Raw genomic sequence first — 21,699 nt, 5'->3', positions numbered from 1 at the left:
GATTAAAATATTATTTTCACTATCTTAATTGCTAAAGTAACATTAGTTAGAATACTATTGTAAAGAGAGACTAACCATTGGACAGATGCTAAATGCGCTTTAGAATTAATGGGGCTTACCTTGCCTTGTAAATGAATATTACTGCGGATTATATCTCGGACTTCATCCTCAGTGTCTTTCTGTCAAGAAAGAAATGTTACCTGGGAGTCTGATGAAGCATCACCTGTTATAAAATCACGCACACCCCTTTTAAAACAGTGTATGTCTGAACAGTAGCTTCACAGGATCTGAATGCAATCCACGCCACTAATTTGTGGGTCTCTTTCAGATACTTCCCTGTTACTGCTGTGCCTTGAAACAGTCCACTTGAACTCCACAGCAAGTGCATTAAGACTCAATGGAACTGTGTCTCCGGTTTACAACAGGGGTGGGGCAGGGAGAAGCATGCTCCCTGAGCTTCAAACAGAAGCCTGTCCCTCCTTGAAATGTCCACAGAGTAATTTAGCACTTAAAACACAGCCCACCGGCAGTGCCAAGGTGCAGCCCTGCAAACCAGTTGTCAGGCTCCAGCCAGCAGACCACACCTGCACAGACACCTGCTGTCCGGCACTCACTAGCTCGGCTCAGGTACACAGAGGGCGCTGCAGGGTCCCCAGGGCAGGGGAGCATGGCCTCCAATCACCATGAGGATAGCATAGCTGTCCCATGTGTATTTTTGAAAAACTGTATCCTCATAAGCATAGCCATGAAGATAAGAAACAGACCACAGAGAAACCCTGGGAACTTAAATCTCCACACTTGCAAAGAAGAGCGGCCAGTTGGAAGGTCAATGCCGCATCTCAGCACAAGCGGCACAACTGTTCTGCTTCTAACCCTGAAAAATGGCCTTTCCCGAATGTGAATACACCGCTTATCAAAAATTGTATATAGGAGCTCACAGAAATCTGTTTTTTCACAACCAGTGACTTGTAACTTTCCATGTGGTTCCTGAAAGTGCCTGAAGGTGAGTAATATAATTTAGAAATAAAAAGAACCTCCCCCAAAAGTAGGCGATCATTTCCATTATGCCGGAGTCCTAGGGCCCATGCAGAGCACACGTAATAGAACACTGACTGTGTGGGGGGCGGAGCCTGGCTCACAGCCGGGAGACTGAGGTCGGGCGACTGCGCCTTGCACGAATGGGGGACGCACCATACTCAGCCGATTCTTGGCCAGGGCGATGAGCTCCTGGTCTCCGGGAGCACAGATGTTCAGCCCGATGGGCAGCAGCCGCTTCAGGGCGGCCACGATGAGCGAGGTCTGCACAGAGTAGCGGTCGCCCTTCCGCCTCATCTTCTTCCGCTCCTGGTCGGAAACAGCCGCCTGCAGAACAGGGACAGGGGTTGGGGTCTGGGTGCTCTTCCCCCACAGCCATGAACGTTTCAACCAGACTGCTTTCATCTCCACGTTCTCTGCTGCTCCCTGTGCTGGAAAAGCCTACTGAGAATTCCTTTTCTCTCTCCTTCTCAGCAGCTTTGCTAATTTTAAGTCCTACTCTCAGATTCCCAAGTCCCTACAATTCACTGGTGTGCATTTCTATTTTCTTAGAAGGAAAATGCACATTGTAATTCTAGAGAAGCTTATGGATAAATGAAAATTCCATGGTAATCTTAGATATTTGTATGTTTTATAATTTTCAATACTTAAGAAAAATTTAAAGATAAATGGTACATTTTGTTTTAACAAATGCCTGTTTTGCCTACACACCACATTATACATAAAACTATCATAAAATCCTTCTACACAATGTGTTGGCTACGTAGAGCCAACTACATAGCCAACTCTCACCACGTGAGAGACCCTCCTCAGGGCCTTAACCCCAACCTGGTGCAAACAGACACGATACACTAATCGGTGTCAGGTGAACTCTTGGGATTCTCTCTGGGTGACCTCGTTACAACTGCAAAGAGCCATGCCCCCAAGGGGGTCTCTCACACTTGTGTTGCAGATTATGGTCGAACCACAGGGTCACCTCAAATGTCAGGATCTGATTTTCACTGGGTAGTGGTGAGTATTCCTCTCACATAGGGGTGTGTTCCAATGTCAAAATTAAAATAATAGTCCCCTACCCACTTCTGTGTGCACATCAAATGTCTTTGTATAATAAGTCACACATTGAAGATTTCTTCATAGAAATGACATAATAGTTTTGGGCTACTGAGAAAAAAGCAGAAGAGGACATAATACACAAATAGGTTGCTTGCCCAAAAGGAAGGGAAAATACATCACAAGAGGATGTTGACAGTTTTTCCCATAAACAAGAAAACAAGGGAATCATCTTACAGTAATGCAGTTTATCTACTGTGCTGCACTACTTCTATATTACAATACATCATCCCGCATATCATGTATACTCCCTCAGTAAAACCATGCAAGAAATGAGCATCTTTGACTCTTTGTGTGAACTAGAAACATTATTTCTAGGGAAAAAAAGAGGTTATTGCTTATGTAATATAAAATTCAAGAACATATGCTGGAAAAACCAAAAAAATAAAAATAAAAATAAGGAAGCAAAGCATAGCCACCAATTTCTAAAATTTTCATCAATATTATTTGCTTTCTATTTTGTCTTGCAGTGTTAGCAGTCATAGAGTAAAAATGAGAAAATTTAGGGACAAAACATTAAAGTGGAGAGGCTCCTATCCATTACTTTGCTCCCCCCCCCCAAAAAAAACAACAAAGAAAATTTTACCACTGGTCTGTGCTCCAGCGTAGCTCCCAGAGTGGGCTGTCTGGGAGCTACGCTGTGAGCAGAGCTGGACACAAAGGGGGACAGAGACAGAGGGCTCAGGCAGAACCCACCAACGTCCACTCTCAAGACCTGCAATCCGTCTTGAGTGTGATGACACCGTGTCATCCTCCCAAAGGAAATGCTGGCCTCTCCTGCCCTCTCCGCAGGTCGTCGCCATCCCCTCCAGCCTGCACTGACACAGCGGGGGAGCCACTAACAGGTTCCAGCTCAAACACCATGAAATGTGTGCCATCCATGCAGCATCTCCTGGGGTACATCTCCCCGCTTGACACTCAGACTGTTGGCACTGAGGACAGAAAGTCACCCTTTCTCACAGGTGTTTCAGGGCACAGTCACATGAAGCAAGGACAAGTGCCCCACGTGTGCAAAGCTTCAGCATCTGGTTCATGTGTAATTTTGTCAAACACATGGCATTTCTAACTCCAAAGAAGACTACAGGTAGTGAGGGATGCCAGTGTACGGTCCTGGGGGGTCACCCACAAAGCCACCCCGACTGGTCCCTCGGGGTACGGAAAGGTGGCCCTCCCACACAGCTCTTTTCCCATCACATGCAGAGTTGGGGGCACTATTCCTGGGCCAGAGGCCACGTGGCTGCACATCGTAGGCCATGCATGGCGTACTTTCTGTGCCACCTATGCAATACATCCATTTCTCATTTAGTGATAATTCAGTGACAAACACATACATCCTAAAGTGTTTTGATAAGAAGTTCCTCTCTTTCCCAATGCATGTAACATTGGGAAAACACAAATCTAGGAGCCTGCTTCCCACCTTCTAGGTGAGAGCCCAGAACTGATCCATATGCCTCTTCAACACTGCAGCTGCTGCTTCGAGGGCTGTGTATGCGGCACACGTGATGCACACACATCTACTCTTGATGAATGCAGGGCCCACTGCCCCTCCCATCAGTGGTTTGCTTTACACAGTCTCTGTTCCCAGCAGGCAACCGTGCTCTAAAACTATTAAATGGAAAATTCCAGAAATAAACAACTCAAAAGATATTTTGAGAGAGAGGGAGACAATCCTCACATAACTTTTATTACAGTATGTTGTTATAACTATTCTGTTACTGTTGTGGTTAATCTTTTCTGCACCTAATTTATAAATGAAACCTTTTATCATATGTTTGTACAGGGTCGGACACTATCCACGGTTTCAGGCACCCACTGGGCTCTTGGAAGGTTCCCCTGCAGATAAGGGGAGATGACTGTATGTGACATTGACCAGTCACACGTATAGTATGCTGACTGGCTATGGTGCAAGTATGTGTATTAAGTAAGTCTTTCTATTCTGACACTTTGACACTGTGGGGCCTTGCTGACTCTTATCTGCCCTTCCCAGGGCAGTCAGCTCCCAGTGCTAGAAACTTACTGGCCTACAAACACATCTTTTATATATGAACCTACCAATCTGGTGTCCATTTTCCGCAATCACTTCCTCTGCCTGGACCCAATCTACCTGTCCTGATGATCCAGGGCCAGGTGCCACACAGCCAGCCAGCATTGGCGCCTATGACCCAGAGCCCTGAAATGATTCAAACCAACCAATCCTGTACCTGCTCACCCCGCCCCACCCGGGCCTTGCCCCAGACACCACAGGAAAGGCTCTGGCACATGTTTCTCCTCCCTCCCTGGCTCCTGACTGACCCGGGGGCTCCCATGCATGCCCCACCAGACTGTCTGCTTCTAGGGAGCTGTGAGTACAGACTTATTACTGTGTGTGAATACATCAAATCCCTGGCACCCTGAAAACTGTCTGCTCAGTAAACATGACCTAATCTATCAAATTCCATGTACCAACCTTTAAAAAAACCTTAAAAAATCGATGAATTAAAGTTGTATTCAGACATTTTTAGTGCTGTGACACAGTGCATGAATACCTTTGACATCTTTGACTTGGTGTCAGTGATCAGGAAAGACATGTTGTTGATTTCGTTCTGCACAACGAAGTTCTGCTCTTCTCTCTTGAAATTCTGAAAAGTTGCAAAGGAAATTGCAGTTCAAGTCTCACAGATAAGAAGCCTGTGTGATCAGAGGTGGCACAGGACCCACAGTGAATACTGATTTGAAACATAAGACTTATCAAAAAAGGGAACAAGTATCTGTTGAATATCCAATGAAGGCTGGATAACGGCAACAATCCTGAAAACTTAATGTAAATACTACGTTTCAAAGGAAGGAAAACCAAGGTTCAGAAAAGGTACATAACACACTCAGCCAGCACGGGTGGAATGAAAACGCAAGCCGGCCTGGGCTGGGGAAAACGCATGCTGCCCTGCTGGGGGTGGCAAGGCCTCCCGAAGGCAGGTGCAGCTGAGATGGACCCATCTATCCTGTCTGACAGTTTGCCCGCTTTCTCAAATTCCACACCATTCCTTCCTTCCCTGTCAACCTAGGGACACGGGGACACTGGCAACGTGAACTACTGGGTCTGGCACAAATAACGCCCCTTCTTTCCGTCACAAAATCTGTAACACTATCTCACTCAAGCACACTGTATGACATTTTAGGTGAAGTGTTCGGATTAAAACTGTAAGTTATAGCCCTGGCTGGTGTAGCTCAGTGGATTGAGCGCGGGCCTGCGAACCAGAGGATCATAGTTCAATTCCCAGTCAGGGCGCATGCCTGGGTTGCAGGCCAGTTCCCAGCAGGAGACTCATGAGAGGCAACCATACATTGATATTTCTCTCCCTCTCTCCTTCCCTTCCCCTCTAAAGATAAATAAATAAAATCTTAAGAAAAAAAATTTTTAAATGTATATAGAAATTTAAAGGACCTAGGATAATCAAAGTAATTTAAAAACAAAAGAACAATGTTGAAGGGCTAAAAAAAAAAACTGTAAGTTATAACACCCGTATTATTTCCCTCCCAGCCACACTCTAGCAGGCGTTACTTCTGCCAGACCCTGCATTTGAGCAGTGAAGTAGAGAAAACACAAAACGAGAGCAGAAATAATTGCAGAGTTGCAAGGAGAGGTCAACAAGCCAACCAGAGGCCTTTCTTTATTAGATGAGTAAAACCGAAATTAAAAGTTCCATGGCGAGCATTTAAATATGTTAGTGAGTGGTAAGTGATGAACTATTTTTTGTGAACAACAGTGAGAAGAGTAAGTCTTGATTTTCATTCAGTTATATATTCTGGTTTCACTATCAATAAAAACATGGCTGCTCATATGATCTCATATTTAAATATGTGGGTAAGTATATATATGTCACATATTAAGAGGTTTGTGCTTAAATATACCCATAAGATTTAAAAGCACATATTCAGAATGTTTTTCTTAGTCTTGAAAGTATCATTAGACATTCATCTAAAAACCTACTGATCATGGTAAGTGATCAAAACTGTTCCAACATTTTATCTTACGTACAAACTTACAGAAGTTTTGGGGGGTCTTTTGTGATTGATAAAGTTGAAGATTCTCAGTTCTTCCAAGAAAACTATGCAGCTTTCAGTTTTAAGTGATTTCTCCTGGGCCCTGGATTCCCAAACTTCCTTCAGAAGTTCCTGAGTGACCAAATGCCTCCCCTTAACAGTAGTGACTCGGGTAGGAAATCATTCCTCTTTAGAGGAACGTAATTTCTTGTGATGTCACAGAAAATAAATTTCCATGTGAATCTAAAATTCACATGTTAAAAAAGGCCACTATTTCATATATTATTTCTATGTGATGGTATTTTAAATGTACATTTCTACACACATTTTGGTATTAAGCTTAACAGACTCCCCAAGGTAGGCAACAAATAATACTTATATACCAAATATTAAGTATAAAATTTTTTTTCAGAAAATAGTGCATTTTCAAAGTAATCTGATTTATATACCAGTCTGACTAAATACACTAGGGAGACATCCCAGAGGGTAAAACTGGGGGTGTGGCATTTGTCTTCACTGTCTCAGAGACTTCCCTTTAAGAAGTAACATGACATTGTAATTGATACAAAATTGCTCAGATTTTAAAATAATATGAGACAAGAATAAATGCTCACTTACCCATATTCTGCTACTTATTGAAAACTGTAGAATACTACAAAGTTCTTCTCAGGACTAAAATCACTTTCAGATTTAAAAACAGATCATGCTACTCGCAACCTACAAAGTAGCGATGATTCACTAGAGATGCAATTGGTAAATTCTACCATCAAGGTTCCTGGCAGGAGTTTTATTTTATTCTAACACATGAGCAGAACAAACTTCCTAGGGAATCAAAAGGGTGTGATGACAAAGGAAGTTCAAGGCCACGACACACGTGTGTCCCATGCAAACGTGAGTTCATGCCAGCATTTCTTGAACTGAGGCCGGAGCGCTCCCGGGGATGCAGCACAGCACCAACCCCCGTGTCCACATCACCCTGAGACGTAGGGCAAATGTAACCGCGTGTGTGGCGTAATTAAAAATCCCTCTGATTTCGGCCCTGGCTGGTGTAGCTCAGTGGATTGAGCGCGGGCCTGCAAACCACACGATCGCGGTTCGATTCCCAGTCAGGGTACATGCCTGGGTTGCAGGCCAGTTCCCAGCGGGGGATGCACGAAGGCAACCATACATTGATATTTCTCTCCCTCTCTCCTTCCCCTTCCCTCTAAAGATAAATAAATAAAATCTTTAAAAAAAAATCCCTCTGATTTCATGAGGACAAACGACAAAACTCAAAAGAAGGTTTGGCTCAAACTCCCCAGGGAACCGCTTCTCTGTCCTCACTGTTAGGTGACACTCAGTAGAAAATTTGAGAGGCACTAAGGAGCTGGAAAATGGGCGAATCACCCGAGCAGCAGGCACCGCCCGCACTGTCCTACTCACGTGGGACTTCGACCAGTAGATGAACACTTCGGCCACCATGCGGAAAAGGTCCTCGGCCTCCGGGGTAGGCTCTTTGAGCCACTTCGCCCTGGACCACAAAATAAATAAGGTGGCTGCTCGGTTAAACCTACAGTTAAAAATTAGTAACAGTGACCCTCCCAAAGCTGAGTCTGGAGCCCAGGAACTCGGGGCCGCAGCTCCCCTCAGAGGATGAGGGGCCGAAGGCCCCGTCGTCACGTTTAGAGGAACTCAAACCCCGGACTGGCAGACTGCCGACGTTTACCTGACAAACACAGACTGCTCCAGAAGCACTTTCTGGTGGTAATTTTAAGGTGTTCCATGAAAAAAAAACTTATCTAGAAATATTTGGTTACACTGTTGATGGCATCAGGAACAGGCTCAACACTCAGCAGTCAGGGAAGGGAGACATGAATATTCAGGATGCACACACAGCAAGGTTGGGGCAGAATCCAGGAGATGAACCACTTTGGAACACTGTACCTGTTATTGTCCACAAATCGAATCAGGAGGGGGTAGAAGGCATACAGGTCCCTGGCCAGCGTGGTGAACTCGTCCAGGATGAGAAGTTCGGCCTCGGACATGTCCCCCCGGGCCTCGGCTTTCAGATGGTCTTCCTCAGAAACCACCATGGCTGCCTTTTTCTTCAGTTTCTCCATCAGTGGCAAGAAATGAGTTTTCAAGAGCTGCGGCTTCACTTTATTTATTATAGGCTGGGAAAACACTGTTTGAAGAGAGACACCAATGTGGCACTCTGTGTACATGCTGTCACAAGGCCACGGTAATTAGGACTGAAGCTCTACTGAAGCCCCACCCCCAACACACCTGCCTCAGTGGCTGGTCCAAAACCAATTACTGAATTGATGTGAAGCGCTTCCTTGTTTTTAAAAAGCAATTAACGGCTAATGTAGAATACAACAAAAAAAAGATATTCATTTTCTTTGCAAATCAATTTCTGACACAAAAAAGAAAATCTGCCAAATGGAAAGGCTCCTGGGCCCTTCCTTAGAAGCAACGCTTACCTCTCAGCAATCACCCCAGACCATGCGCCGTTCCCTCCCCAGACGCCCCGCCCCATCCCAGTGCAAGAGCTGGGTTACGTGCACCACCCCCTGCTCGTTTATGTAAGGACAGGTGCACCTGTCGGCAATCGCTCTAAACCTGATTACCATATTTTAGAAGGAATTTCTTCCCTGAAGGGAACACATTATATTGCAAAAATGTATAAAGGAGAAATGTTAAAATCAATCATAATCATCCTACCTAAGTTAGTAGAACATTCATGTATTTCTCTGGAGTTTTTATAAATAAATAAATTCACAGATATATACTAAATGCATTTTTAATTCATGTTTTAAGATCTTCTTCTTTCCACCCTCCAGCACACGTGGGCACTTTCCAGGCCATAAATCACCGCTGCAACCTCACTGTTGAAAGGCGGCCTGTGTTCTGCTGTACGCTGTGCCCGCAGTCACGCACCCTCCACTGCTGGGCATTTAGGTTGCTCCCATAAGAGCTTTATAAACTTGGGTCATTCACCCCTTGTCAGATGTATCATCAGTGAGTATCTTCTCCCATTCTGTGGGTTGTCTTTATATTTTGTTGATAGTTTCCTTTGCTGTGCAAAAACTGTTTAGTTTGATGTAGTCCCATTTGTTTACTTTTTCTTTTGCTTCCCTTGCCTGAGGAAATATTTCAGATAAAATATTGCTATGAGCAATGTCCTAGATTTTACTGGCTATGTTTTCTTCTAGGATTTTTATGGCTTTGGGTCTAATATTTATGTATTTAATCCATTTTAAATTTATTCTTGTGTGTGGTGTTAGAACGTGGTCGAGTTTCATTTTTCTACACATATCTGTCTAATTTTCCCAACACCATTTATTGAATAAGCTATCTTTAGCTGATTGTACGTGCTTGTTTCCTCTGTTGAACATCAAAGGTGTAGGTCTATTTCTGGGCGCTCTATTCTGTTCCACTGATTTGTGTGTGTGTGTTTATGCCAGTACCATGCTGTTTTGATTACTATGGCCTTATCCACCAAAAAACAAACAAAAATATCAAATTACGAAAATAAGCAAGGGAAATGAATAAACACACTTCTCCAAAGAGGACAAATGGCCAATAGACATATGAAAAGATGCTCAGCATCACTAATCATCAGAGAAATGCAAATTAAGACTACAATGAGATATCATCTCACACCAGTCAGAATGACTATCATCAATAAATCAAAAAACAACAAATGCTGGTGAGGATGTGGAGAAAGGGGAACGCTGTCCTAAGTGGGAATGCAGACTGGTGCAGCCACTGTGGAAAGCAGTATGGAGATGCCTCAAAAAAATTAAAAATGGAATTGCCTTATGAGCCACAAATCCCATTTCTGGGAAAATAAACAAAGAAACCCAAAACTTTAATACAAAAGAACATAAGCACCTATGTTCACTGCAGCATTATATACAATCACCAAAATATGAAAGCAACCCAAGTGTCAACCAGTGGATGAGTAGATAAAACAACTATGGGACATTTACACAAGAGAAGATTACTCAGCCATAAAAAGGAAGAAAGCTTTACCCTTTGTGAAAGCATAAATGGACCTAGAGAACATTATGCTAACTGAAATAAGCCAGTCAGAGAAAGACAAGTAACCATCTGATTTCACTAATTTGTGCAATCTAATGAACAAAGTGAACTAACAAGCAAAATAGAGACAGGCTCACAGATAGAGAGCAGGATGTCAAATATGGGGATTTAGGGAGTGGAGAGAGCGGGCAAAAAGGAAAAAACTCATCGACACAGACAACAATGTGGTGACTGCAGGGGAGAGTGGGTATTAGGGTGATAAATGGTAATGGAAAAACACAATAAAAAACTCTTAAGAAAAAGAAAAGAATCATGCACACAATGTCAGCACAAAAAAGTAAATAAAACAAATTGCTTCCAATGATTCCACAGAAATGGGCCAATGGGAGATGAACTGAAAGGTGCATGCATCTTGATCACCCTCCTTAGTCCTGGGAAGTGAAAAGTAGCCAGCACACGGAAAGTCACTCAGTGTCTGACACCCACGCTTTTATTTTATTTATTTATTTAATTTTAAAACATAGGTGCAGAACTTTTTAAAAGATTTTATTTTTATTTATATTTAGAGAGAGAGGAAGGGAAGGAGAGAAACATCAATGTGTGGTTGCCTCTTGTGTGCCTTGAAGTGGGGACTTGGCCTGCAACCCAGGCATGTGCCCTGACTGGGAATGGAACCAGCGACACCTTGGTTCGCAGCCCAAGCTCAATCCACTGAGCCACACCAGCCAGGGCTGACACCTGTAGGTGTCACTTCCTGGCACAGATATTTATTTTTGATATTTATCAATATCAATATATTGATAAAGACTAAGACAGGAAAAGTCTCGCCTTCTTTATCTCAAATCTCTTTGGAAATCTGACAACTTTCACTGGGATGCCCCCGACCCCTCACCTGCTAGCCTCTTCATCCAGGCCCCCTCATCAATCCCCAGGTTGTTGTAGATGATCTTCAGTATGTTCCCCAGCAGGGTGTTCATGTGCTCTGAGTCCAGGGCCGTGCAGCAGGCCTCTGCCCGGCCCGGGTGGTTCTCGGGCCCATGCTCCCACCATCGGGACATGTAACTGCACAGCAAAGGCAGAATGACTTCCATCACGTGTGGCATCTGCGTGTAGCGGATACCAGACTCGGCTAGTTCCACAATCTCCTCCATGAGCTTCTCCAAAGATGGTATGTTTGGACAGACATCTTCTACACTCGCTGGCAAATTGAGAGCTAGAGGAACACACATGGAAATAAATGGTGACCACTGAAAGAAGAGACACAACCAACCATTTCATTGGGGCTTCAAGATGCAATATGCCCACACAGCTTCCCTGGGCCCTTCCCCATTCCATAGCATCCATGTCCACCTTTCCTTCTTTTCCATACTCCTACCCTACCCCACCCCACCCCTTCGGATCAGCAAACGACCATTCCTCATAACTCAGAGCAGACAAGAATCTCGATGACTCTGCTCACACGCCCTCTGTCTGCTCCCACATTCGCGTCCACCCTTTTCAGAGGAAGTGGTTTTGGGGTCCCCACTCAGGGACCCAACTGCGCTCCAGAGCCCGAGCCTGCCCTACAGGATGGCCTTGCTAGATGGGCTTCACATGCAGCCCTTCCCTCCATCAGCTCCCTGCACTGGCCAACACGCTTGAGTCTCTCCTGGTCATCTGCTCTCCAGTGCCCGTCTATCACCAGCAGTGTAGGCCCCAGCTTCCCACCACTTGCAGTTTGTAGCTCTGACCAAACCCCCTCTCCCTAAGTCCCCCTCACCTCACTTCCCTGCATTCGTTCTATTGTGACCCTCTTCACTCACTGTCTTCTCTGCAGAACTTTTAGTGTGGTTTTCCTTAGGGACCTGTCTTGAGCTCTCTCCTTTTCGGGCTTGTGTGTGCACCTAGGCAAACCTGGCCATTCCTAGGGGCTCCTGCCGTTAGCTAACAACTCCAAAGCCACAGTTCTTACTTTTTGTGTATCTAACACAGAATATCTCAAAAGCAACTAAACCACCACGAGTCTAAATTTAAACTTGACTTTCTCTCCTCTGACCCACCCCTTGAGCATGCACTCCACTGGTTACATCATCCAATGAGTCGCCCCTGCTGGAGGCCTGGAGAAAGCCAGGCTATGAACTAACTCCACTGCCCCTTGCAGAGCGTGGCCCACCCCAGCACCTCTCCTGCCCAGGTCACTCTGTGCGCCCCACCCAGGTCTCTGCTCTGTCACGGCTGCTGAGTCTGGACCACATGCCTTGGCCTCTGCCCTGAGGATCTCTGAGGGGCACATGACTCTGGCCATGCCCCCTCTGAAAGGCAGAAAGCCCTACTCCTTACCTGACCTAGGAAGCCCACCTCACTTCTGCGGGCTCTCCACTCTTGTCTCACCTCGCATCCCTTTCCCTCCTGAAAGCTAAATCCACCTCGAAGAGCTGGAAGGGTCTCCCGACATGCCCAAGTCCCAGTGCCCCGGTTCCAGGCCTGCCCCACGCCAGCTCTGCAGTGTCTCTCTGGCTGTTCTGCGGACACTGCCCTTGTGTGTCCCCAGGTCCTTTACTCTGAATTCTGTCATGCATATCTATTGGTCTCCCTCCCTCCACTGCCATTGAAAGTCCCCAAGGAAAAGAACCAAGTCTCAGGTATCTTTGTGTCATGTCTCTCCATCTACCACAGTGTAAACCCAAATATCTGTGGAATGACTGAAAAAAGGAATAGAAGGGAATCATTAAATCCAATGCCTCTACTTGTCATGCAAATGCTGTTATCCCTTATCCATAATGAATATACAAATCTGCTTCATTCTTAACTTACAGCTAAACTTTTAATCATAAATAAGACAACTTAAAAAGATGGTCATACAGGTGATTAATAATTCAAACTCAACCATATGTTACTATTTACAAATACATGGTGGAAATTTTGTAGAAAAATATTGCTCAGTCACATTTAATATGATTTCGCTTAACTTCCGAAGTTATATAAAATTAGAATTATAGGCCCTGGCTGGTGTAGCTCAGTGGATTAAGCGCAGGCCTGTGAACCACATGATCGCGGTTCGATTCCCAGTCAGGGCACATGCCTGGGTTGCAGGCCAGTTCCCAAAAGGGGACTCATGACAGGCAACCATACATTGATATTCTCTCCTTCTCTCCTTTCCTTCTCCTCTAAAGATAAATAAATAAAATCTTTAAAAAAAATTAGAATTATAAATAGGCAAATTAAGTAATGAATATTTGTATTTTTAAGAGTCTTTATTTGCTTTGTCAGTGTGGCCAGCAGCGGCCAGAAAACACAAGTCACACAGAGAGACCATCTCAGGAGGGAGTTCTGCACCTGTGAGCAGCAGAAGGCTCTCCTCTCAGAGGGAGCCAACCACCCCAATGAGAAATGACATGCGAGGACACTTCTGTGATGGCCAGGCCTAGAAATGGGGGACATCTGCAATAGTGTCCACAATAAAAACTTTTTCACAAAAAGGCTGATTAAGAAATAATTTGCTTCGCTTTTTTAACTATTTGTTATCCAACTCAATTTAAATCCTAGTAGATAATTCTAATAGGTTCTCAAAGGCCAGTTCTTAAAATCACTGGTAATGGGTCTAGAATTTTTTCAACGGGGACAGTGAAAAAACTGGATGTATCTACCCAGAAAATTATCAGATTCTCCCAAATGTAAAGTGATGTGATGCATAAATACATACCGACAGGTACTATACACACAGACGTAAGAATTGTAAGGATATACATGCTAGGGACAGGTACAAATTAAAGTCAGTGATTAGCTGTTTTAGACTTATGTTTTTAAGTTTTGTAAATGATAAAAATTGGAGAAAACTAACTGGGGAAAACTCACATGGAATAAAAGTGTCCCAATAATGTAGACATATTTGGTGAACAAAGAAAAGTGAAGAGTACAAATGAATAAATGTAATAAATAAGAATGTTTGTTCTTTTTTTTTTCATTTTTTTCACTTTTTACTGAAGGGAAGTTTTTTTTTAATTTCTTATTTTTATTTAATTCTTGTTCAAGTACTGTTTTCTGTCTTATATTCCCAGCCCTGCCCTGCACAGTGCTCCCCACCTCCCTCCCATTTCCGCCCCCCACCTTAGCTATTGTCCATGTGTCCTTTATACTTGTTCAGGTGAGTCCTTCCCCTTTTCCCCTATGATTCTCTCCCCTCTCCCCTCTGGACCCTGTTTATTCTTTACCAGAGAAAATTGAACCAGAAATCCAACTGACCTATTATTCCTATCTGCTGATTATTCTGTCTTACTCTCACAAGTGTTGATTTGTCTGTGACTCAGTAAGTTAGAAGAAAGTGAACTAATCTTTTTTCAGAGACACTAAAGGAAGAGTATACACAGCATTCCAAAAATTCTACATACCAATGCTTAAGAACAAAGCGTACTGGGGACCACACACTGAAATGGCCCATTAAAAAGCACCACAGGAAGACGCACTGTGAGTCATGAAGTTTTAGCTTCGCGCCTCCAACACGGCACACCGCCTGCGTACCTGCTCGCTCTCGGGAAGACCTGGTGTTGTAGATGGAGTAGCTGTTGTGTTTGTCAAGATGAGTTTCGAGAAACGCCACAGGAAAGGCACCGGCGAAGGCTGCCAGACACTCCCCCAGCGAGGAGCGCTGCCTGGAGGGGGAAGATGACTGTGGTTTTCAGGTCTCCCAAAACGTCCAAATTATATTACAATTGGCAAGTTTGACTTTACAGGGACAATAATAATGCAACTAATAGTATCAACCATCAAATGCAATTTCTGTACCATAAACCATCTTATATTTTCAACATCAAAGTCCCTGCCATTCAAAAAAAATAAAAAGGCTAAATCATCTTTTAGCTAAAACAGTACAGACCAAAATAAAAAGAAAAGCCCTGTAAATACTCCACAAGCTTGGACATTTCTTTATTTCCCTTTTTCTTTTTTAACATAATGACTAAGGAAGAATTCTGCAATGTGATAAATAGATTAATACAAATTTTAAAAATACAAACACTAATAACTAATATAACTTAATGAAAATTTTACCATAGGTAAGGAGTATCAGGTTACCTATGAAATGTTACGGCATACAAGTGCCAAAGCTAATTATGACACTTGAAAATCGATGTATCATTTTCAAGGGCAGGAAGGCGTTTGAGGAATCGGCTCACTCTCCCTCAGTCACCAACCGAGCCCAGGGCTCTGCCGGCACGCTGTCTGTCTCCTAAACACCAGCATGTTATGGACTCCCTAGCTGATTTTAGATGAATATATATTTGTAAAGTCGATAGAATGGGTATAGTTAAGGTTACACAATTATCTTGGGCAGCTTTAAATTTCTCACTGAAAAAATTTAATACTTAAAATTAACAATGTCTGATTATCTAATGTTTTAATTCAAAATAACTAGATATTCAGTCAGCTAGGAGAAAATGTTCCTTCATATGATGGCACTGAGTAAAATAGAGTCCAAATCAAACATTTAATAACATTTCATTATTAGAAATGATTTAGGAATCAAGAAATTACACAGATCACAGGTTTTGATTCAGAGAGACCCAAGACCCAGTGTCTTATTCCTAACACTCAAAGCACTGTAGAAAAATTACTTACTCTTTCTAATTTTCTCTTTCCTTAACCAAATGGGGATGCTGAATGGCAGAATGTAGGAATTTAACAGGTTAAGATATTTCATGTGTGACTTCAAGATCAATAATTTAGTCCCTTACACCTGATTGGACTAGTCCATTCATTAACAATTCATGTCAATTATTTAATAATTAACTTTAACTTTTTGATTCAAGTAGTAATTCTCAGACCAGCTACGATCATTTGTGTTGGTACTCTAGAAACAGCAATTTTTCTTTTAGATAACTTGTGCTAAAATTGCTAAAGTTTTATTAGCACAATGTCACTTTTTCATTTTTTAAAAAAATATCTTTTATTCAACTTCAAACATTTTTTTATATTCTCCCCAGGTCATTTTATAATCGCAAGATATGTGTATCTGTGTGTGTGTACACACACACACTACCAGATTCCTTCATAAGTCTCAACACTCAATAGAAAGTTCAAACTTTCTATTATAGTCTTCACCATAATTGCTTCACATTTTTTCCCCATAGCTCAGTGGTCTTTTATTATATCAACTCAAAGTTATCTAAAGATTGCATAACTACTCCCAAAGAATTTAATACATTAATCGGTTTAGTTTATAACTAAGGAAAAAGTTATTAAGTGTTATAACACTTGAAACAGCTATTAAGACACAGTTAAATCTGCAATCTTACCTTTCCACATAAATACTCTTGCTTGTTCCCAAAGCATATAAGCTGGTTAGAATTCTGTAACAGGATACCTGCACATCTTCCACTAAAGGAAAAGAGAATCTTACATGAAAAAAACCACTTGTTATTTGCACCCTGTCCTAAAAAAGTTCAGGCTAAGAACAGAATTCCATCTTAAAGGCACACTAATATTTTCATGCTGGAAAGACACAATATAAGAACAAACAATACATAAAGTGAAGTGTAAAAAGCTTTCCCCAAACAAAATTATTTTCTTTGGGGAGCTTAAAGCATTCTTGCGCTGTGGTTTTCAGAACATTATCAGGAACAGTGGCATTACACTTTTTCTCTAGGTGTAAGAATGACAGATCTCTTCAGGAAGAAGTCACACCCGGAAGTGTCGGGCGGACAGGCAGACTGTGACTCCAGACCGGGAGACACCATCTCCTCTTGGTCTCAAAGGGGAACACGGGGTCTTTCATATCAAGTCTCATGAATAAGCCTGAGGATGCTGCAGCGCAGAGGGTGTCAGTTATTTCTGAAGTGATCTGACATTTACAGTATAAATAAGTCACTTTGGTCATTTTTGAAGCTAGAGAATGGTAGGTGACCTATGACCCAACAAGATGTGATTAAGGGCGAAGAAATCTGAGAATTTTGAACTTCAAACTTCTAATTCCAACCCTGGAACCAGTTCCTGGAGAAAACATGGCAACACGAATGGAGAGCTCATCCTGGCCCTGCAGACCCGCCGCCTGAACCACACTGGCTGCCCTGGGTGAGTGAGCGCCGCAGCCAGCTCTGTGGTGCCATGGAGCGCGTGTTCCCCAGGGCGCACTCACCTGACACCTAGGGTGTGAGTGTCAGGGCCGGGTCTGCAGGCACGGCTGCTGGACAAGGGCTCACACCAGCACAAAGGCAGGATGTCAGGGCAGGTCCTGTGCTATTTTTTTCACATACCTTTGGCCATTCTGTGGATGTTTTTAATAATTATAGCATCCCAGCCCCAGGCAGCTGGCTAGATCCCCAGTGCAAAGAGACTGACACCTATTAATTAGCACAAGCTGCCTGGGCTGCCCCAGTCGGCCAGTGACTGGGACACATGCTGTCTCGGCAGCCTTCACGCCTGTTGGTGGTGAAGCCCATGGGACCAATTTGCATCAACTGGGAACTAAGCTGGACACATCTCATGCCGTCTGTCCCCTGGTCAAAGCACGTTAGAGAGTGGCCTCAGAAAGAGACCACGCAGAAGTAGTCAGCTTTGGACTTTGTACTTGGCCAATGCAGAGGAGATAGTCCAGGGATTCAGTGACCCACCCCTGTAGGAATGGTTTCTGTAACTCACACGTCAACCTAGAACGTTCTAGAAACCAGCCCTCCAGTGTTGGAGCTGCATCTGAGTAACCCAAGAATGGCTTTCACAATGTCAGATTGCACCACCTGGTAACCAGGCTCTAAGAAACAGATTCACGTACATATCAGGTCTTCTCCAAACTGGTGCTGGCCGATGTGCTCAAACAGCGAGGACAGCACGGGCAGCAGGGCCACCGTGGTGTAGTTGATGATCTGGGTGACGCCCCTGGGCTGGTGGCGGGTGTGGGTGAACTGGCCCTGCTTCAGGTTCTCCAGCGTCTGCTCCAGGTCCTCAGCAGCGCTGTCCAGGAATGCCCTGAGCGCACTCTTCACGCTCTCCAGGCCCGTCTTCATGACCGTCCTGGGAGGAAGGGGGGCAGGGATGGCACGCGAGGCCAGTGAGCTCAGGCCATGGCCGCCCATCTTTCTGCACAGCATCTCCTCGCCCACCAGCTTTTAAATCCACTCTGTAACATTCAACACACTGAAGACTCAGCCATCATGCTCTGTAAGTTCAGAACTGTTCCTAAACTCCTTCAGTCGGCTTCATTAGAACCTCAGGGCAAAGGGCAAGGCTAGTGCCTTCTGTCTTCCACCAGCATAAATGTCGCCAATACTTATTTTATAGCCAACCAAACTCAGTTTAGTGACCCCAAAACTGAACGGATCGGGAATGTTTCCGAGGCAATGGCTGTAAAGAAACACTCAATGGCAACTAAACCACATCACCGCATGATGTCACTATTTGTGCTCTGAGGGTGGCGATGGACCTTTGAAGGCTGAACATGCAACACTCTACCACTGCAACTTCTAGCAAAAGCTGAAGATGGGTAATGCCATCTCCTTTCTTCATTTGTTACCCAAAACACCCCAAATAAAATTTTAAACACAAAAACGGAAAATCTAAGAATATCATGGAGCTTGATACTCTTATTCTGAAAACTTTTATCTAGTTTTATCCTCGATAATAAAACTTAGTTTCAAGATGTTCAGAAACTTTTGTTTAGATTTATTCTCAATAGTAACTAATTTACTGTTGCAGCTTGGAGGTTGGACCAGTCGTGCTGAGTGGGTTGACCGTGCCTTCAGTACACACACGTGGGACGTGTGGGNGGCAACTAAACCACATCACCGCATGATGTCACTATTTGTGCTCTGAGGGTGGCGATGGACCTTTGAAGGCTGAACATGCAACACTCTACCACTGCAACTTCTAGCAAAAGCTGAAGATGGGTAATGCCATCTCCTTTCTTCATTTGTTACCCAAAACACCCCAAATAAAATTTTAAACACAAAAACGGAAAATCTAAGAATATCATGGAGCTTGATACTCTTATTCTGAAAACTTTTATCTAGTTTTATCCTCGATAATAAAACTTAGTTTCAAGATGTTCAGAAACTTTTGTTTAGATTTACTCTCAATAGTAACTAATTTACTGTTGCAGCTTGGAGGCTGGACCAGTCATGCTGAGTGGGTTGACCGTGCCTTCAGTACACACACGTGGGATGTGTGGGATGTGTGGGCGTGTGGGGCGTGTGGGATGTGTGGGATGTGTGGGCGTGTGGGGCGTGTGGGACGTGTGGGTGTGTGGGTGTGTGGGGCGTGTGGGATGTGTGGGTGTGGGGGATGTGTGGGTGTGTGGGATGTGTGGGTGTGGGGGATGTGTGGGTGTGTGGGGCGTGTGGGCGTGTAGAGGGCAGGGCAGGGCAGGGCAGGAAGAGCGCAGCCTGGCAGCGGCTCTGCCGCCACCGTCCCTGGGCCCTCTCAAGTTTCACTCGACTCGTCTGCACACTGGGAACGAAACCCTCACGTCTCCTGTAAAACTAACTGTCACTGCAGACGTGGAGCCCCGCCCATGCAGCGACATTGTCATGACCACTAAGGTCGGAAGTGCCATTTTTACCTCACAGGACACATTCTCAGTTCAGTCTCCAGTTAGAGTTGCTACAGAAATTACTTGAAATTTAAGTAACAATTTATATACGATCATAAAAATAAAAATGTCACTGTATTAGTAATTTACAAAAGGTTTTCTTTTCACCTAAAGTGTTCATTATAATCCCAAAGAGTAAAATCAAGACAGTAGGTCCATTTTAATGTTCTCTGATATCATTATTACACTCACTGATTCAGATAAAAATACTCATGTACCTCGCATCCAGCGTCTGGCCCAGAATGTGCAGGCAGTTGACAATTGATGTTGCATCATTTCCTACAGAGGACAAAAAGAATGCTGCGTAAATTGCCCTGAGAATTTGTTGGTGTTCTTCTTTTCTATTACTTGTGTTTCAAAAATTAGTCTACAGAACAACTCAATAATAATAACTCAGTAAAAAATGTTTGCTAATCAAGTTTAAAATCATGCAGTTTTTCTGCTATGAGTGGAAATGCAAACATGTGGGCAAGCGGGGAAGCAGATTGGGTCAAGGAGCTGACATTCTCAGGAAGCGTCGAAAGCAATGCACCGGGCTGCAGAGTGTGACCAAATTCTTCCAGCACACCCTCCCCATACCAGTTCATCTTAGCTTTAAATCACATTGTATGCCAGCTTTTTAAGTCAGCTCATAGCCTTCATGAAATGAGGCAAGCTAAAACTTTAATAAATTTAATTCCATTCTAATTACTCCAAGTGTCTCTGCTTTCTAATTGCATTCAACTGCATTCAGATGAATTAATTTGCCTGAATGTTATTGGTCATCAGTGAAAAAGAAGCACCAAGCTATCACATAAAAAAGCATCAGACACCTGAAAGGTTTAATTCTACCTTCACGAGATATTTGAAATGAGGCTGACTCTTTTTGAAAGTTGAAATTCATTTTGGTTTGCAGAAATATGAATTATATGATTACTTTCTCTCTCTCTCTCTCTCTACACACACACACACACACACACACAGAAAAGCAAGCCCAAAGTCACAGAAAGACTGACTGCTCACAATGTAGTGAGACATCATGGCTTCTTCATTCTACATACCATATACAATGTGTACACATATGTGTGTGTGTGTGTGTGTACACTATGTAACATCATCAGTTCCTAGACATGAGGTTAACAACTCACATTTGAATATAAGTTTTTAATGCATTTGAATACATTATATTCTTTACACAAAAAATCCTAAAATTAATGAAATAAATATACATGGACATTAATGTGCTTTACAGTGCCAGCAAGCCAGTTTTGTGACTGGATCCAGGGAAGAAAAAAAGGCAGGCACTCATCGATGAGACCTTGAGCTCTTTATGAGAAGGCCCATTCATCTTTTGCTTTGTATCTCAGAATTTCTGGGGATAATAAAGGCAAAAGCAGGGGAAGGGCAGGATTTTTATGTCCCAGATACTGGCTGGTGGCAATCACAGGGCTTGTACTATAGTCCCTGAAAGTAGCACTCACTCAATTACTCATTCACTCAATAAACACACGTTAAATACCAGGCATTCTCAAACTTCAAGTAATAAGCAAAACAGTTATTAAACTACTTGCATTTTAACAAGAAATGCAGAAAGTAAACAATCAATAAAATTAATACTTGACATCGGGCCACAGTAAAAACATAGAGCAAGAAGTAGGGATTAGAGCAAGTGGACAGAGTTTCAGGGGAGAGGTCCCGCGGCCGTCCCCAAGACAGTCACAGCAGACGAGCAGAGCTGGGCACGAGGGACCTGACCTCGCACACAGCTGGGGGAGGCCTGGGTGGAGGCGGCACATGGGTAAAGGCTCGTCTGCAGAAGATGAGGCAGGGACGTCAGTGAAGGTGGCTGGTGCTGGACCCCCGGAGGGGCAATGCCTGCTGAGCAGGCGGGAGGCTCCTGAGCCTGGCTACCAGAGCAACAACTCCGGGTGTTTTTTTAAGTTGCAACTGAAAGACATTCTCAGGTTTTGAACAGA

General features: G+C 43.7%; 1 protein-coding gene across 1 annotated transcript in view; it reads right to left on the bottom strand.

Annotated features, from left to right (window-relative positions):
- RYR2 (ryanodine receptor 2) overlaps positions 1–21,699 on the bottom strand; it is a 389,249-nt gene that overhangs the window by 89,686 nt on the left and 277,864 nt on the right. Inside the window, exons 63-72 of the mRNA XM_037037343.1 lie at positions 19,963–20,023; positions 17,933–18,171; positions 16,461–16,542; positions 14,689–14,819; positions 11,084–11,404; positions 8,089–8,329; positions 7,588–7,675; positions 4,671–4,763; positions 1,192–1,362; positions 120–179 (exon numbers count right to left, since the gene is read on the bottom strand). Coding sequence (XP_036893238.1) covers positions 120–179; positions 1,192–1,362; positions 4,671–4,763; positions 7,588–7,675; positions 8,089–8,329; positions 11,084–11,404; positions 14,689–14,819; positions 16,461–16,542; positions 17,933–18,171; positions 19,963–20,023 — 1,487 coding nt within the window. The remainder of the gene's footprint in view (positions 1–119; positions 180–1,191; positions 1,363–4,670; positions 4,764–7,587; positions 7,676–8,088; positions 8,330–11,083; positions 11,405–14,688; positions 14,820–16,460; positions 16,543–17,932; positions 18,172–19,962; positions 20,024–21,699) is intronic.

The sequence above is a fragment of the Sturnira hondurensis genome, unplaced genomic scaffold, assembly GCF_014824575.4.
Source record: "Sturnira hondurensis isolate 20B ecotype Veracruz unplaced genomic scaffold, ASM1482457v3 Scaffold0022977, whole genome shotgun sequence".
NCBI lineage: Eukaryota > Metazoa > Chordata > Mammalia > Chiroptera > Phyllostomidae > Sturnira > Sturnira hondurensis.
The sequence above is the reverse complement of the archived record's forward strand: the minus strand, read 5'-3'. Positions and strand labels throughout refer to the sequence as shown.